This window comes from Akebia trifoliata, chromosome 15 (genome assembly GCF_017979445.1).
Source record: "Akebia trifoliata isolate Shusen 1 chromosome 15, ASM1797944v1, whole genome shotgun sequence".
Taxonomy (NCBI): Eukaryota; Viridiplantae; Streptophyta; class Magnoliopsida; order Ranunculales; family Lardizabalaceae; genus Akebia; species Akebia trifoliata.
This window is the reverse complement of record NC_141389.1, coordinates 24,655,805-24,675,203: the sequence shown is the minus strand read 5'-3', so window position 1 is coordinate 24,675,203 and position 19,399 is coordinate 24,655,805. Positions and strand designations below refer to the sequence as shown.

The following is a 19,399-nucleotide window of genomic DNA, read 5'->3' as shown; positions in this document are numbered from 1 at the left end:
TCTGTTATCATCTTATCAAAATAATCAAGGAAAACATTGATCTTTTTATGACAATTATGCATTAGTATAAAAGTAAAAAGAAAAAAAAATTGGAAAAAATAAATCAAAGACAATAAAAAAAAAAATTTAATTTGTATTATGATTTATAAACAACATTTCTTTATCTTTATCGTTTTTTTTTTTTAAATGTAAATTTTCTAATGCAAGGAGTTAAAACAGTCTAACATGAGTTCAAATTATTGAATTAAGAAGAAACTAATCATTCCAACTCAAATAACGAAAAATCTTAGAAAGTGTCAATTTACTAAGTTATAATTAGTTAAAGTCGGCTTGGGTTCAAAATCCACCTTCTTCACCTACTAATTACTAACGATTAAACCTGTCTTTCAATCAGAAAACAAAATAACCAAAAGACAGGCAATAACAATAACATGCAACAACAAATCTAAGATTAAAAAGTCGAACGACATTAGAGTCTTAACCATTTCATATTGATGTAGTCATGGCTTATCTAGACCAATTTTAGTTATTCCATAACTCACGCTCAAGTTAATAATTTTTGTGTTCACGGCGAAGTTAGCTTTTAGTAACCCATTGTGGTTCTTAAAATGATTATTGTGATTCGAATTGAGGTATTGTGCATTGAGGTTGCCCATGGTCATTATGTCCACCACTTTGACAATACCCAAAAGGGTTAATTGTACTTATAATGTGTCAAGTTCAATCATTTTGCCTTTGCACAAAAGAAGGTCATGTGAGAAAGTAAAGTTAGGATTCGAGAGCATCCTCCACGAAGATCGTAAAATGGATTTGGAGATCAACATAAAATGCCCGCTAAAGCTGATCACCTCTAATATAATATGCCATGAGCATTGACCAAATGAGTAATCTACATTCACAATTATAAGAAGAGTCGTGCTGGAATTCGAGGAAAACATCTTGGTTCCATACACTTTCATGACACGGTGTGCGATGTGAGGTCCAATCTTGAGGTCACTTCAGCATTATTCTTATAAGAACGTGTGGTATACTTAATAAAAGAGAGAGAATGTTCCATCTATTAATAAGATTATACTCACTCATACAATCTCATATCATGATATAATGCTCAGGTTTATATAAAAACATTTGCATTGAAACTTTGTTAAATTTGGGGACAAATAAAAGGTAAGGTACTTAGTTCCAAAGATTTCAATGAGATTTTTTATTTGGCAAGAATTATCTATTTTTTTTAGGATTTATGTGGAGAGTTGCTATTTCCACACCAATTTTTTTACTCATGCCACACCAATCGTGTGCATTTCTGCATAAGAGTTGTGGAGGCATTAGTATAAGTTGGTGTGGCAATAGTAACTCTCTTTATGTGTTACCCTAATCTGTCTCTTTTTTGCAACATCAATTACAAAAATTCTTTTATTATGGATTTTTGCTAAGGGCACTCGTTCAAGTGCAATAAATACGCTTTGGAAAATGGAATCCTAGGGTCTTTCGTTAAAAAATAAATTTTTAAGGGCATTTTCAATACAAAATTCAATTCCCAAAGTTTATTGGGCACAATCTAACAAGACCCATTTGTTATTTATGATATGAAAATTTTATTAATAGATAACTATCATAATGTTGTTTTTTATTTATAAAATATTTTTGAAAATATATAATAAAATAACTTTTGGTGTTGGTAATCCATGTGTTGTCACACCCATAGTTTAAAATATCATATCGATTGAATGTTTCGATTCATGAAAAAACTAATATGGTATCAACCTATATATTCGATACAAACGGATACGTCCAATACAAACCCGATACATTTCCGAAACATTTAATGTTTCGAGGTCAATGTTTCGTATCAATCTAGGCCAAAACCGATATGTATCGATCGATTCATTTCGATATTTTAAACCATGGTCACACCAATCTCATGGCAACTTGTGAGCTTTTTGCTCATTGACTCGTTAATGCCTGGATCAACATCTATCAATCTCAGATGTACATTAGAAAGGCATGTAGATAGGTGCATTTTAATTTATAATGTTAGAATTTGTTTTTAATTGTTTACATGAAACCCATTGCATAATCTTATTTGAGTATATGCAAGTTGTTGACGAGTTATTTTCAATAATATTGGGTACGAAGTGATAATTGTATTAATAGAAAATTAATTATTTTATAAATTTAAAAAAAAAATTATATTACAAAGATAACTTTTTTTTTTTTTTTTTAATAGAGGTAGTCGGGCATTTTATCCCCCCTTCCCCACCCACCCACAGATATATATCAGGTAATTTATGGGATAAATCCTCAGGATGACTACTAAGGGGGGATTCGAACTCAAGACCTCCGCTTCCTAGGTGCGATCTTGGCCATCTCGCTAACTCTTAGATCGTTTAAAGGAACCTTTTGTAATGGTAAATAATACTTGTCCCATGTGTTATTTACACAGCTAGAATCACATGAAAAACCTTTGACTTTTAGGCATACTAACTCATTGATCTTTGGGTCATCTCAATATTTGAGTTCATTTTTTAATTGTAGATGTGAAAACCAATGCATGCCCTCATCATGTTCATAAGAAAAATACTTTAATCCATTTTTTAAGAAATTGCTTCCAAGCTACATTTTGGTTTATATGATTACTCTAGTGTTATTAAGCATTCAAAGGTCAATATATTAAAGAATAATATTGAAGTGACCTCAAGATTGGACCTCACATCGCACACCCTAACGTGAAAAGTGTAGGGAACCATAGATGCTTTCCTTGAGATACAAGTGAAAAAGCATCTATGGTTCCTATCCATTTTCATGTTAAGATGTACGATATGAGATCCAATCTTGAGGTCACTCTAGCATGACTTTATATTTAATAAACATTAGTAACCCATTGAAGGTTTCCTTTACATTTCTTTATTTCTGTGTTCCTTTTGAGACTAGATATGAAAGTATAGATAAGTATCATATAGAAGTCGACAAAAGCAAACAATGTTGAGAAACTATTAGGGTATATGTAAAAATGTATGTAAGCTCTTGGAGGTAAAAATGAGGTTTCCCTTTATTGAATATATTATGACCATTCGACCTCTACACATCTTTCAGAGAGGTAAAACCCTGTAAATGTAAACCACTGGACAACTAGTACAAATGACAACATATATTTTTTTTAAGTCATATCATCGAAGATTCAATAAGAATATTTTCATCTATGAAATCTTCTTCTAGATGCATTTTTAGCACGTTCACTTCAATTCGTGTGATTGGTTAAGTTTTTCAACTCATTTTCAATTATTCGTAAATATGATGATTAAAAAAATGCTAATTTGGACTAGAAAAAGTCCCTATCCAAAACTTACAAAAACATCTTCAAATAAACATGACTTTGGATAGAAAAACATTTATTTAAAGAAAAAAATTGCTAGTCTAATAATATAAGAAAGATCTCGCAAAATCTGCACCCTTTAACTAGGAATGGCAATAGAGTGGGTTTAGCTAAACCCAACCCCAACTAGGGTCCAATATTTTTTATCCATCACTGTCCCGAATATTTTTTCACACCCAGTTTAATGTTTGAATGGTGTGTTTTAATCTCTAATTGGGTGTGGTAAATAATATAAGAAATTTGAATATGATCAATAAAAGTTGGGTTGGTATGGGTTTGAACAAGGACATGGAAGCTAGTTTATGCACATCTTACCACTTTATTAAGAGGTACTTCTTGATAGCAAATCTAATATATATATATATATATATATATATATATATATATAAATCGCGGCAGGGCATATCAAAATCGTCCCCACCCTGAAACTAAAACGATTTGTCATTTCTACTACCATAACCTCTCCGAAACTATTTAAAAGTAAAAAAAACCGACCCTATAACAGTGAGGCGGGTCAACTGCAGAGTGGAGCAAAATTGCCATCCCTACCTTTCATGCCAAAAACAAAAATTCTCAAAGAGGATTTTCAATTGGCAACACATATTATTACAAACAAGCGAAAAAAAAAAATTTACGCAGGGGGGAGGGAAAAAAATCTATCATTAAAATCTCTAGTTAGTATTGCAAATGAAGGCAAAAAAAAAAAAAAACTTGTATTCTAATAGATCCACACCAAGAGCGACATGTTTAAACACCACTTGACCTTTAGCTCAATTATCAAAATAACTTCCTAATTTAACATAAGACGGCAACATACTTTGAGTAACAAAATGCCCGACTTAAGAAAATTTGAATGATGGGACGAGATTCATCCACACAATTTTTTTCGTAAGTACAGGACAAAGCAAAGTATTGCAAACTATTAAAATAAACCCATATTCTACGATATTTGACCATACTTAATTCACATAAAGTTTAAGTAGAAGGTGGCATGTGCAAATGCCCGTGTATCAAAAGGGTTTATTTATAATTTAAAATGTTTATTAAAGCATTTTAAAATGTTTATAATAAAAATGATACTTTTATAATTTTGAAAACTTGGCAATATGATTATATGGCCATAACGAGCTATTTTCTTAGGATTATATTAAATTTAAATATAATACTGGGGCATTTATAACCAATCAAATTTTGGTGTCGAACCACTTCTACTCTGCCTTCTCTCATTTTTATAGTAAAGATAAAAAGTTAAAATAGATTAACTAGTTCAACTATTTAATCATATTGATATTTTTTTATTTTTACTTTAAAAGCGTCCCCTTGGATAATGTCTCTTTCCCCCTATCAAATGGAACTATACAAATGTAATACCCCGTACTCGTGCTATTTTTGTTTAACTATATCGTAAGTGATACCCGAACAATGGGTTTGGAAAATTCTCGAAAAAAATTTCTTGTAAGACTCACAGAAATCCGGAATCCATTAATCACATGAGCCTGTGCATTGAATAACATCCCTAATTTACAAAACTACCCTTCCATTCTTGATGTGGCATGCAATGAAGTTTGTGAACACAAAACACTCCCACTATACTATTATTTTCGACGTAGACATTGTCCTTATTATCTCTATCATTCTTTCAATCCAAATAATTGAAGAATAGATATAGATGGCAAGTACAATACATACACCACCTTCCCAATCAAGATGGATGTGATTTGAATCTCATTTCCTAATGAAATGAAAAACATTCTTTATATTTAGTTTCACATATTAGATCTAATTTGATTATTAAAATAGTAATATAATTATAACTGAAACATATTATACATAATTGTTTATTTAATTTTTTTTACTATATTTATTAGAACTAGGAAATATAAATTTTTGGATTCAAATGGGCATGGGGAGTCCTTCAAATTGTATTAAAATCAATAATAAACAAATGATCTTAAATATAAAAAACTAGACTCAAATGCCCATCGAGTCAAGTTAAGTAAAAAACAAGCAAGTTGCCCGAGATGACTCAATTAGGAGATATTAAATTTAAAAAAAAAAAAAAGTTCTTAATTTTTCTACACAAAAATATTATATATAACGAATAACTTGGTTGAGTTTATGCCATGGATCGGTGCATTTTTAGCCGACTCAACCAAGCTGACAAGTTGAGTTGACTATTTGAGGAGTTGACATGACGAGTTGATTCCAACGGGTTTTGAGGTTGAATCTACTCGGTCAACTCGAATCGACCCTGTCGTGTCGTGTCGATGGGGTAAGCTAAACGGGCCATCTTCATCAATTATTATAATTATTTTATTATATTAAATAAAAAATAAAAATAAATAAAAACAAAAACGAAAGTGGTGGGTCATACGGAGGGATACCAACTTCGGTGCACGTCATCTGTCGTTCCTGGTAAATAAATAAAAAAGCAAGGGTATATGTGTCTTACAATTATTATCACTAAGGAACTAAGGGACCAAAGTAAAAAAAAAAAAAAAAAAAGACACGGACGTGAGAGGCAATTAAATTCCAGTTAATGGCGCCGTGAGAGATACCTTCCTCTCTTTCAAGTCCTCTTCGAGCCTGTGTTGTCTCTTATCGGTTCACGTTTCGAGCTTTCGCCACAGACCTCACGCGCAGAAGAGAGAGAGAGAGAGAGAGACGAGAGGTGAGGATTTCTTCTTCCGTGGTTGTTTCTGCAAATTAGGTCTGGAGATTTGGTTTTATGTTTCTCTGATTCTTGTATTTCGTTGATTTTGTTTCTGGAAACCCTAGAAAGGTTTGAAACTTCGTTCAGAGAAGTTGTCCGCCTTGGATTCTTTGGTTTGGGCGCTCTGAAACACTAGATTCTAGAGCGTTGACGTTGAAGCTGTGAGGGACGAAGATCGAGAGACGAGCGGTGAGGATTTCTTCTTCAATGGTTGTTACTGCAAATTAGGTCTGGAGATTTGGTTTTTTACTTGCTCTGATTCTTCTTTTTCGTTGATTTTGTTTCTGGAAACCCTAGAAAGGTTTGAAGGCTCGTTCAGAAGAGTTGCCTGTCTTTGATTATTTGATTTGGGCGCTCTGAAACCCTATATTCGAGAGCGTTGACGGACGACCTTTGTTCATCTTTGAGATTGTTTTGGTTGCCCATGCTCTTGACTGATTTTTCATGCCGCCTGAACCCTTGCCTTGGGATCGGAAGGATTTCTTCAAGGAGAGGAAGCATGAGAGGTCCGATAGCCTAGGTTCTGTTACGAGATGGAAAGATCCGCATCACGGATCCCGTGGTTTCGGTCGATGGGGATCAGATGAGTTTCGTAGGCCTCCAGGTTTGTTTTTCTGCTCTTTCGCCTCTTAGATTCTACTGTTTTGTGAGATTTAGGGTTTCAGAATCTCGTTTTTCTGCATTTTTTTGCAATCGAATTCGGTTATCCTTTTCATTTACGCTGTTGGATGCCTTGTAAAACCAGGAAAAATCAATGGATTTGGTAGAACTAATTTTTTTGCTCTTTTGCCCCATAGACAGTACTGTTCTGTGAGATTTAGGGTTTCGGAATCTCGTTTTTCTGCAATTTTTGCGAACAAAAGCGATTATCCTTTGCATTTTACGCTGTTGGATGCCTTGTGCAACCAGGCAAAATCAATCAATTTGGTAGAACTGATTTTTAAACATTTTTCTTCTTGGAGATTTGTTCTGGTTTCTTTTGTGCCCTGTTTATTGTTTATTCTGTGCGGATCTGTTCTATGGTTTATTTGATTTTCGCATTTAATCTTTACATCCTTCAGTTACTTTGAAGTCCACCTAGATCTGAGATTGTTAGGGCATGTATCCTCCCCTTTTCTTGGGATGTTAAGCTTGCAACACTGTTATTGTCTTGATTTTCTTGTTATTTTTCTTTTTATTTTTTTTTCTGCTGAAGGTCATGGTAAGCAGGGTGGTCACCAGCTATTCTCCGAAGAATTCAGTCATGGAGGCACGCCATCTAGGGCAAATGAGAGGACTGGCGATGAGGGCAGCTTTCGACTGGGTACGATCTGTGGGGATGGGAAGCATGGAAGGAACAATTGGGAGATCAGAGGAGCTTTCAGCCTAAAAGATTCAAAAGGGCGCCCGTGGGAGGCGAATGATGCCTCTGTTAACTTGTTCGACGGGCAACCTTACATAACTGCTCAGAGGTCAGTTAGTGATCTACTAACATACACATCTCACCCTCATTCTGATACTGAGAATGAGCATGATAAGATGGGTAGTGTGGATGGCTTGGGCACAGGCCACGTATATGATACAGCTCAATCTGCTCAATCTCTGGGATCAATCGCTTGGAAGCCTATGAAATGGAATCGTTTCAGCCATTCTAATAGCCCAAGGAGCTTGAGATCTGATTCTGATGAAACTAAGCTCGATTTACCAACCGAAAGAGTGACTCCAGTTCAATCACCTTCAGGGGATAATGCTGGGGGGGTTACTTCTTCTGCAGAATTCGAAGATACTTGTCCCAGGAAGAAACAACGCCTTGGATGGGGTCAGGGGTTGGCGAAGTACGAGAAACGGAAGGTCGAAGGCTCCGATGAGACTGTTTGTAGGAATGGATTGGTCCCCTGTGAAAATAACACAAAGGTCTCGCAAACTGTTGTGTCGATCTTGCCTGATAAAAGCCCTAGAGTCACAGGTGTATCAGAATGTGCATCTCCTGTGACTACTTCTTCTGTTGCTTGCAGTTCATCACCAGGTGAGTTTAGGGATCCAATGAGGTGGTTTTGAGTTAATTGGTTGTTTTCATCTCTGGGTTTTTCTTGCCACCGTGTTTATTTAATATACGTCGCTTGTGAGTTTTAGGATGTTATGATATTGCATAAAAAATTGTTTTTTTTTTCTAGACATTTCACTAGTCAAAATAACATTTCATATAATTACGATGTTTGTTTGTTGTACTTTTATAACACAATCTGTTTGGAACATGATTTTTCTGTCCTCTAACCTGTCATTTTTGTTAGTATCTAGGAATCTAGCTTGAAAAATGTTCCTTGTTTTTTTTACCCTTCCCTTGTGTAAAATCACTCCACTGGCTTGTGATTTCAGCAATTGCTTGCTACTTGCCCTGTGATCATGTCAATGGCCCATTCTATTTGTTGTGTGGCAATAGTGTGCTTGATATGTTTGTTAGTCGCGTATTTAGTATAGGCACTTCCGAGGCTAATTCTGTTGTGTGCAGTCATCTACTAATGCCCCATGCACCCCTTTTTTTATTTTTTATACAAGTAGTGTCTTAATTGCATTTGATAATAATCATTCCTTTCTTTTAATTCTGAGGCTTCATGTATAGGAAGCTAAGACAAAAAATATACCCCTCTTTTCTATCCCTTGGAATGTTGAAATGCGCATTGAAAGATGTTTCAAAATTTCTAATGGAATGACAATGAAGGAAATAAGAAAAGGCACCTGGTTAAATGGAATCAGAATTGTCTCCCTGAAAAGAATGGTGGTCTTCTAGGGGAATGGCTGTGGAGGTTTGGGGAGGAGAGATGTAACTTAGGGGAGGAAGTCATTATGGAAAAATATGGAACTAACTGTTTTAGATGGGAAAGCGCTTCAAACCCTATGGCTTATGGGTGTGGTATTTGGGGAGGGATTTGCAGTATCCTTCTAGAGTTTTGGAGAATGCCTGCCTTCAGATTAGGCAAGGGGTCCAGAGTAAGGTTTTGGGAAGGTTGATGGCGTGGAGTTCTGCCCCCTCAGAAAATTAATTTCCAAAATTATTCTCTTGATCTCAGGAAAAAACGGCTTCAATAAAGGATTTCATGGTCCAATTTGGGAACCAAAGCTCATGGGATTTTAGTTTCAAAAGAAACTTTAATGATTAACAAATTCAAGAAGTCTTAGGCCAATCGATAGTTTTATCTCTGATCCAGATCAACTCTTTGATGGACACTCGTGTATGGGAGAATAGCAAAAAACAAAGGGTTTTCCATTAAATTATTTTATAAGTCAATAAATCCTTTGAATCTCCCCATTTTTTGGATGTAATATGGGGATCAAAATTTCCTTCTAAGATCATATTATTCATTTGGGCAGTTGCTTTTTGGAAGATCCTCACATTGGACAACTTCATGGTAAAAGGAATCCCCCTAGCTAATTTCTATTTCCAGTGTAAAACGAGTGGGGAATTGGTCAACCACCTCTTTTTATCTATGACCCCTTTTCAAGAGGTGGTTTTTTTTTTTTTTTTCTTTCCGATCTTGGTGCTTTCCTTCCTCACTCCTAGCCTTACTCCAATGCCGACACATCAAAACAAGTCCTAAAAAAGGAATTATGGTCCCCAATAATTGTCTTTCTATTCCACTTTCCATGCCATTGACTTAGACCTTCACTTTCCTCTTTAAATGCATTTTTGGTCCTAGCTCCTTCTTGAAAGTGGGAAGTGTGGACAAATTTTCCTTCTTCGTCAACGGTCAATGTGATCTCGATCGCGACAAAAACCCAACTCAAAGTGATTGAAAAACTAAGCTTTTTTGAGTCGCTTATGGTTGCTGGTTTTTGACACCTGGAGAAGACAATGAACAATAGAAAAAATATAAATCCTTTATATAGATCTGTAGGGGACAGAGATAGTTTTGTTACAAAGAAGTAACTGATATCACAGAGTGATATAAAAAATTTGATAGTCGAGCTCACTAATAGTTCTATATTGGGATTGCGAGCTCTTCCGTGTCTAGAAGTTCGTAGAGCCTGGTAAGCTTAGGATAAGATTCTAGGTTCATTCTATTAGTAATGAAAATGATGTCTATTACTAAATTCCGAGATTAACATATGATTTAAATTTCGAAGACGAAATTTTTATTAAATGGGAGAGAATGTAACACCTAGAGTTTTTAATTCAGATCTTGAGGAAAATCAAATAGTGGCTTTTTGTTAAAATTCTGAAAGTAGGACTTAGGGTAAAACTTCCAAATTTTGTTATGTTCACTTTTAATGAAATCTGACCTCACCATTAGATTCAAAATGATTGAAAAACATATTTTAGCCTGTAAGTACTCTCAAATTCAAGTTTGAACGGAAAAGTTACAGTCTTGATTTTTGTATCGAACGGGGTTAAAAAGTGAATTTTTGTTAGAGCGAGAATTGGAAGAATCCGATCGCACCATTAGGTTCGCAACGAAAAATTATGAAAAATGGAGTATTTACTAGTCAGTTTCCGAGCCCGAAAAGTTGAATTATTGTAAAAAACATAAACAAGTTTAAAAATATTGATTTCGTTCCGAAATTTCTTTATATAAATGAATTTTATTTTTCTTTTATGTTCATTGTCTTCTCCAAGCATAAAAAACCAGCAAACAAAGTCAACTAAAAAATCTTGGTGTTTCAACCACTTTTAGTCAAGTTTTCGTCGCGATCGGGATCTCGTTGGCCGTCGGAGAAGAGAGGAAAATTGTTCGCGTGTTGTCGAACATTACAAATCCACCTCATCAATCTCTCTCTCTTCTCCATTTCCACTTTTCATAAAAAAACAGCCTAGCTATAAAGTGAGTTTCAACCTCTTCAACCCAAGATTTCGTTGACTTAGAGTCCAAACCGTTTTCCGACGAGGAAGGGAAAAATGATGTCATCATTGAGATCTATGAAACCACTGGATTCTTTTCAAAATCAGTTGTATTCAAGACTGGTTTGCCTTGCTTTTTGCGTCGTTTGCTTCGATTTTCATGCACGTTCTTTGCTTTTAACGACCAAAAATAGGTATGGGGCTTATAATTCTTATTGGTAATCGTGGATTTCGAAAAATGCATTTAGGGTTCGTATTAAATTTGCGATTTTTTTTTAAAACATAGGATTTTCTTCTTTTATTTCAAATTCATGAGAAATATAACTTACAAGCAGAGCTTCCTTTATTCCTCAACCAATGAGCATTTTGTCTGTATCCGGTTTGCAAAAACTATCTAGGCACGATTCCCTTCGTCGGTGTCATTGAACCTCGTTAGCATTTAGAAAATAATTGGAGGCTGCTATGTGTTAGGGTATCCATATAGAATGGAAGATGATGTTTTTGATGGGAAATAGCACTCTGAGCATGAGGTTATCATGTCCATCCAGGACTTTATGTTCTATTGGAGTGGTACCTTCAAGGGATTTAGAGTCCACCCCACACCTGTATTTGTTGTTCAAATGGGATTTGATGTATGATGCTTGAAGTCACTGTAATCTGGTTGTTTCTTTTGCTTATTTGTTGCTATCTTGGGTGAGTGGCTGCCTTGGCCACTTTCCCTGTTCTTTTTTTTTAAAAAAGTAATAATTTTTTGTTGCTTATATATATATATATATTTCCTTCTAGAAAATTCATAACACATCTGATGTAGCATTGACTTGCTACTTCCTCTCAAGTGCTTCTTGTCTATGGGTCATTTTATTTTTTGCTGTTTAGTGCTAGTGTGTGTGCTGACATGCACATTATGCATTTGGACTAGATTTCTCGTTTGACCCATTTTTTTTACAAGTAGTGCCTTTATTATTTGGGAAAAAAGGAATTTGTCCCTTTATTTTCATCATAATTATGAAAAGATTTGGGAAGTGGCCACTTAGATAAGTGGTAAGACGTGTGGAGTGTTGTTCCCACCTCCTAGGTTCAAACCCCCTTGAACCCTACTTCATATGCTAACCACTAACCCTAAACCTAAACCGTAAAAACAAATTATGAAAAGATTCGGTCATTATTTTTTTTTCCAGCTAAATAATGACTTGGGACTTCTGCTTTAGATGTTCTGGTGAACCCACATGTATGCATCTCTTTAGTGTTTTTTCATAGACGTTTGTGCAAATATTTGCACTATTCAGATCTTACCTGAATGTCATCCAATTATCTGGGATTTTATAGTTAGTTTGCTCATTGGTCTGCTGCAACAGGTTTGGTGGAAAAATCACATGGCAAGTCGGCAAATAATGATGATACTAGTAATTTAAGTGGTTCACCAGGTCATGGGTTTCAGATTTCGCTGGAGGAATTCTCTCTGAATCTAGAGCATTTGGAGTCAACTTCCTTCTCCAAGTTGAGCTCTATACTTATTGATTTGATGCAAGTAGAGGATGCTAGCTCTGGTGACTCTAATTTTGTGAGATCTACTGCTATGCATAAGATAACTCTATTGAAGAGTGAATTTTCAAAAGCACTAGAGAAGACTGAATGTCAAATTGATTTGTTTGAAAATGAGATCAAGCTATTGAAATCTGAACTCGAAACCTGTGGTTCTCATCCAACATCATCCAATTCTTTACAAATGGATTTTGAATCAAGATCTCGAGAGGTAGATGCTATCTCGAAGGTGTTCCAAAAACCTGTTCCCTTGCAACTAGTTTCTTCTGTTGATCTGCCAGTGGCGAAGCCAACTTTATGTAATGATATATTGGAAGAAATCTCTGGTGAAATTAAGGATAATGATATTGATAGTCCAGGAACTGCTACCTCGAAATTTGTTGAAAATCCATCCATGGAGAAGGCAGTCTTGGCATTTGATATGGAGAAACGCGATGGACTTTGTGCAGATGCATTGGCAGCTAGGTCTGTATCCTCCGAAGGGCAGTGTTTTATGTCCTCTGTTGATGAGAGAAAGCCAGCAAGTGTATCTGGTAGTAGGGACGACAATCACCAAAATGAACCTAAGACCATTGATGTGAGCCAGCCTAGCAATGCAGAATGTAAATTAAATCATTTAATCCTGGTTTCCAACAGGGATTCTGCGAGGAAAACATCCGAAGTATTTAGTAAACTATTGCCATCTGATCAGTCTCAGATTGCTATTTGGGGTGCTGGTGGTACTTCATGCCAGCAAAACATTTCTCTTGTTAAGGAAAAGCTTGCAACACGGAAGTGCTTTTTAAGATTCAAGACGCAAGTTCTTACTCTCAAGTTTAGGGTGTTTCAACACTTGTGGAAGGAGGATATGCGTTTACTTTCTATAAGGAAGTATCGGGCGAAGTCACTGAAGCGGTTTGAGCTAAATTCAAGAACATCACATAATGGATATCAGAAACACCGGTCCTCTATTCGCTCTCGATTTACCTCACCTGGTAAGATACATACTTTCATTTTTATTTATTTTTTAATAAATTCGAAAAGATTTCAAGTTATTGTAATTTATTTCTTATGGTGCTTGCTCTATATTATGAAAATGCATTAATGTGGAAAAAGGCTGGTTAGTGGCTGAACCACCGAGAGCAGAGGCTGAAAGACCAACAAATATTTGCACTAGAAATATGTTAAAACATCTGTGGACATGTACATACAAACATGTATGGCATGGGTTTACAGATCTGCATTCAATGTATATTATACATAGTTTTTCGCCTGTTCTTTGGTGAGATAGAGATAGATGTGTTCATAATTATTTTAATTTTGTGTCATCTTGTTTGATTCAATGGATGAAGTTTCAATCACTGCATTCTCTTTTATACCTTTTTTAGAAGTGTTTGCAATGGTTTTTCCTTTGAAGGAAATCTAACGTACTGTATTTGATGAAGCTTGACCTTTCTTACCATGTAGAAACTTCATGCCAATCTAGTACCTTGTTTTTCTTGTTACTTTAGTCGATCAATTGAATTTTCATCAAATGTGAACTAATTTTTATGACTTCAAACCAATGTCTTCATGTAGTTTGGCTATGTTTGGATCTGCTACATCTTCACTTCTAGTTTTCCATGGAATTGATATCGATGTATACTCCTTTTTTCTTTCATCTCATCTTTGCATACCTTCATTTACTGCAGCAGGTAGTTTGACCCTAGTCCCAACTACAGAAGTAGTGAACTTCACGAGCAAACTGCTATCAGATTCTCAGATTAAGCTTTACCGGAATACTCTGAAGATGCCATCTTTAATATTAGACGAGAAAGAGAAGAGGCTATCAAGGTTTGTTACAACTAATGGATTAGTTGAAGATCCCTATGCTATTGAGAAGGAAAAGATGATGATCAATCCATGGATGCCTGAGGAGAAAGAAATTTTCTTGGAGAAGCTAGCGACATTTGGGAAGGACTTCAAAAAAATTGCTTCTTTTCTCGAACACAAGACAATGGGTGATTGTGTCGAGTTCTACTACAAGAACCATAAATCAGAAACTTTTGAGAAAGTAAAGAAAAAGTCGGAGCTGAGAAAGCAAGAAAAAAGCTTCCCTACCAATACTACCTACCTGGTAACATCAGGTAAGAAGTGGAATCGTGAAGTGAATGCCGCTTCCCTTGATATTTTGGGGGCAGCTTCAGCAATTGCAGCCCATGCTGACGACAGTACGAAGGCTCAACAAACTTGTGTGAGAAGGTCATTTTTGGGAGGGCATTACGAGTATAAAACATGTCGGGGTGTTGATGCCATGTGTGAGAAGCCAAGCAGTATAGACATCCTTGGGAATGAGAGAGAAGCTGCAGCTGCAGATACTTTGGCTGGTATTTGTGGCGCTCTCTCTTCTGAGGCAATGAGCTCTTGTGTTACAAGTTCTGTTGATCCTGGGGAGGGTTATCAGGAGTGGAAATTCCAGAAGAGGAACTCTGTAACGGATCGACCTTTGACTCCTGAAGTTTTGCAGAACATTGATGACGAGGAAACTTGTTCAGATGAGAGTTGTGGGGAATTGGATTCTGTGGATTGGACAGACAAGGAGAAGTCCAATTTTATCAGAGCACTGAGATCTTATGGTAAGGATTTTGCAAAGATCTCGCGATGTGTTAGGACAAGGTCGAGGAATCAATGCAAGATTTTCTTTAGTAAAGCCACGGAAGTCTCTAGGTCTGGATGCCTTCCATCCTGAATTAGGGAACAAAGATACACCTGTGAGTGATGCTAATGGAGAGAGGAGTGATACAGAAGATGCTTGTGTTTTGGAGACGGAATCGGCAATCTGCAGTAATCAATCCTGTTCCAAGATGGATGCGGATTTCCCGTTATCTGTTACGAACACAAACTGTGAAGCTTTAGCACATGCCGAGACCACTCGCCATCAGACCGAACCTGATAGATCAGGGGAAAAGTTTAATGACAGTCTGGCAGGGGTTAAACCAGATTTGGTTTTTGATGGTAACAGTACTTTGGTGACAGGTATTGGGGAGAAGTTTGATGCAGTTCCAGAGGTCAGGGAGTCCGATGATGATGCTGTAAAGACAGATACTACGTTACATGACCTGATTGTGCCACTTGATGGAAATGCAGATTTGGCTGCTGAAACTGAAGCTGCAGAAGTAAAAAGAACCGCCCCTATTGGAGGATCTGTATGTGTTGAAGGTCCGGCTGGACCTGCCCAGTCTCTGTCTGCTGAGCACCTCAAGATTGAATCGGAGCATCAGCAATTTTCGGTGCCTGAAAGTGGGTATGATGGTAGACAAGAAGTAAAGATTGGTTTAGACACCAAAAACGGTAGAAGTAGCTCATGTTGTTTAGTGCCAGATTCAGATACTAACAGGAATGCATCCCATCCGGTGTCTGAGACGAGGGTTACCCCCAACTTCAGTTTGAACCCCAACCACCGGCCTCAGATTTCGCTGGAGCTACCCTCATGGCGGCAGAAGGAGAATTGTCCTGCTGTATCTGCAAATTTGGTGTCACAAGATTCTTCTGGGATCTCTTATGACAACCATCTTTGGCAAGCTACATCATCATCATCATCAGTGCTTAATTTTGAGGATCCCGTGAATAAGCCACATCAGAAACCTGCAAATGCTGATGTCCATCAGCAGCATATGTTGGGTCATCATTCCTTTGACCGGGTCGAGTGTTCACAGATTCTCAGAGGCTATCCACTGCAGGTGTTGAACAAGAGAGAAATAAATGGGCATGCAGATTCGATTAGCAACGAAAAACACACCGATGTCCAAAGCTTCTCGAAGATAAATCAGAATATCGAATCTCATCAAGTTTTTGTGCCAAAACCGCCGCATACAGTAGCTGAGCTTCCACTTTTGCCTAGGAATCATGAACAATCATCAAGTAGTCATTCGAGATCCCTTTCTCAGAGTAGTTCTGATACAGAAGAACACTCACGTAGGATTGGTGATTTCAAACTTTTTGGTCAGATCCTTAGTCATCCATCAACTTTTCAAAAGCCAATTTCCACTAATCAGGAGACCGACAATAAGGTAGCAACTCTTCCTAAATCAAGCAGCAAATCATTTAATTTAAAATTCAACACTGATCCTGGAGCAGACAGAAAGCTGATGCCAGTGAAGATTGATGCTAGTAATTATTCAAACAAAGAGGATTTTCCAATGAGGAGTTATGGTTTCTGGGATGGAAACAGAATACAAACCGGGCTTCCATCACTGCCAGATTCTGCTATTTTATTGGCCAAATATCCAGCAGCATTTGGCGATCACTCGGCATCTTCAAGTGGAGATCAGCTCCCTCTGGCGGCAGTTGTTGAGAGGAACGATCGGAACTTTGGCCATGTGTCTGTTTTTCCAACCAAGGACGTTAATGGTAATGGAGGTTTGTCGGATTATCCAGCATCATACAGAAGCTACAATGGGGCAAAAGTGCAGCCACTCACAGTGGATTTGAAAAGGCATGACGTGTTTTCTGAGATGCAGAAACAGAATGGGTTTGAGGTGTCAAGTTTTCAACAACAAGGAAGAGGGGGGAGGATGGTGGGGATGAATGTGATGGGGACAGGGATCCTTGTTGGAGGTTGCACAGGTGTTGTTTCGGACCCTGTCGCAGCCATCAAGATGCATTATGCCACTGCCGAGAGGTATGGTGGGCAGTCTGGGAGTGTCATCGGGGAAGAGGACCCATGGAGAACAGATGTAGGCAGGTAGCAACGCAGAAAAAAATGACATGTCATGGCAGTAGTATGGAGCCAGCAGGGAAAGGCCTTTTTTCACGGCATGTGTCTCATGCCAATTCTGTATAATAGTGTTCTGTAACCTCAATGAATGAAAAGGAAATGGGGGAGCTTTCTGCCGCCCATTCTTTCAAGCATAAGATTTTTGGGTTTGTATTATACTGCTTTTTTATTTTTATTTTTTTATTTGTTGTATTTTATGGAAACACAGAAATAATCTGCAAAAAGTTGGGGAGAGGAGAGAGCTTCACCATGCTTACCACAAATTTTGAGTCTCTTGTGAGGCCATCAATCAATCAATCAATCAATCAATCAAGCCTTCCCTCAATCTCTGAAGTGCAAGCTTGTAGGCTGCAGAAAGAGCAGTGGAACTGTGAACTTGAACACTTAACATGTACATAATGTTCTTCACTTCAAGGTTCTTTATTCGTTTCAATTTGCTCTGTCTGTTTGATTTGTGTACATAGTCTAATCTTCTTTAATTTTTGTTTGAGTTTGTTGATACCTTTTCCAGGCTATAAGCAAATCTTGCTCTCTCTCTCTCTCTCAGTGCTGGAAATGGATATGGTCAGTCATATTCACCTTGCCTGCCTGTGAAGGAGAGATGGTAACTTCGAACCCTTAGTTGCTGCATTACAACACCCCCCTTTACTGTATTTTCCTAGAGAATTCTTTTTTAACTTTAGTCCAAGTATACTCTTTGTGCTCGCCCTTGTATATATATTCTCTTTGCAAGATATTGTGTGCTTCAGCAGCAGAGCTCTCAATATCGAGGATAACCTCTGACTCATAATTACAAGTTTATAGGATAGAGGTTGAAGATTTCTTTGTTAGCATGAGGTATGAACCTTGATACTCCCTGAATCACCTATTGTGACTCTCTGCATCTGCTGCAGATGATGAACTTTTTAAGGTAATAACTTGAGATCAATACATCTTCGACAATGTGTCCCCATTTGCAGCTATTGATTCTTTCTTCTTGGTATATCTTAGGTGATTAAATAAAAAGATCCTAACTATAGGTAATGCTACTCATGGGCCTGAAAGGGCTTAATGGGGGGATTATTGTCACTTCTGTTGTGTCCTACTGCCCATGGTTGGCATTGGGGTGAACGAGATAAAGTCTGATATATATAATTTGTGAATTATGTTACACCTTTTTGTTTAATGCTCTCCTTTCTAAAAATGAGTTTTTTTTTTCCAAATAATTTATGAATAATGCTTACCAACACCGTTTTGTTGGGTAAATGTTTGTAAATTGGATTTATGGGGAATTGGTTTTCCTCAAGTTTGCTAAAGTCTCTTCAATTAGAATTGTTTACTATTCCTAATCTCTAATGTCTACCACGTTAATTTTAGCAAATCTATTGCACTTTATGTTATTTTTTTAAAAAAATCTTTTTTGGGAAACATTTGGTCTTTCTTTCTTTTGGTCAATTCCTAAATCAATCTTCCATGTGTTCTGATAATGAATGATTATATGTGTTTTAGTGGAAGAAAAAGATCTCTTTGTAGTTTGCTAACTTTTGCAGAGATGCTCATAGCAGGAAAATTCTATATTTGCTTCTCTTTTAGGACTTTTTTTTTCTCTTTTTTGGTGCAAGTTGTTTCTTGAGTTGGGGATTATTTTATTTTATTTTTTAAGAATATTCTTTTTCGGATAGGAAACGTGTGTTTAGTGGGACTCTTTTAGGTGGCTTGCTTGGGTGGCCGGGCTTGTAATAAATAATGCACTTGTTTCTTTTTCTTGTTAGGTCAGCCGTCACTCTTGACCTCCTGCGTGTTCTGTCTTTTGCTTCAAAAAAATCAAATAAAATTATAATTTGTCAATAATTTTGTTTTGGATTTTAGTATGCATTTATTGTGTATGATATATTAGGTCTCAAAACAATTTTAATGTGGGATATATAAAATTATATTCTTAGATTTTGACTTATTTAACTGCAAAATCTATATAATATATATATATATATATATATATATATATATATAGATTTGGGGGCGATTCAAGGGTCATATGTAAAAACATATGAAAAAACAATGGTTTTACAAAATATGGGTTAGAGATTTTGGATTGAGCTGATTTTTTTGCAAGGATGGCCATTATGATGAGAAGATCATCCTCACAAAAAATCAGCTCAATCAGAAAATTTTAAATCTATTAAAAGTGATTTACAAATTATTGACAAAAATTGATAAAAAATCGACGGTCCACATTCTTAATCA

The 19,399-nt window shown here is 36.5% G+C and overlaps 1 protein-coding gene across 1 annotated transcript; it reads left to right on the top strand.

Moving 5' to 3' along the window:
- Positions 1–5,886: 5,886 nt before the first annotated feature.
- LOC147384736 (uncharacterized) lies at positions 5,887–17,927 on the top strand. The gene is given in 6 exon segments (XM_086426078.1): positions 5,887–6,275; positions 6,384–6,690; positions 7,282–8,091; positions 12,255–13,415; positions 14,112–15,112; positions 15,114–17,927. Coding segments are annotated over 5 exon segments (5,166 nt in total). The 5' UTR covers positions 5,887–6,275; positions 6,384–6,530; the 3' UTR covers positions 17,148–17,927.
- The last annotated feature ends 1,472 nt before the right edge of the window (positions 17,928–19,399 follow it).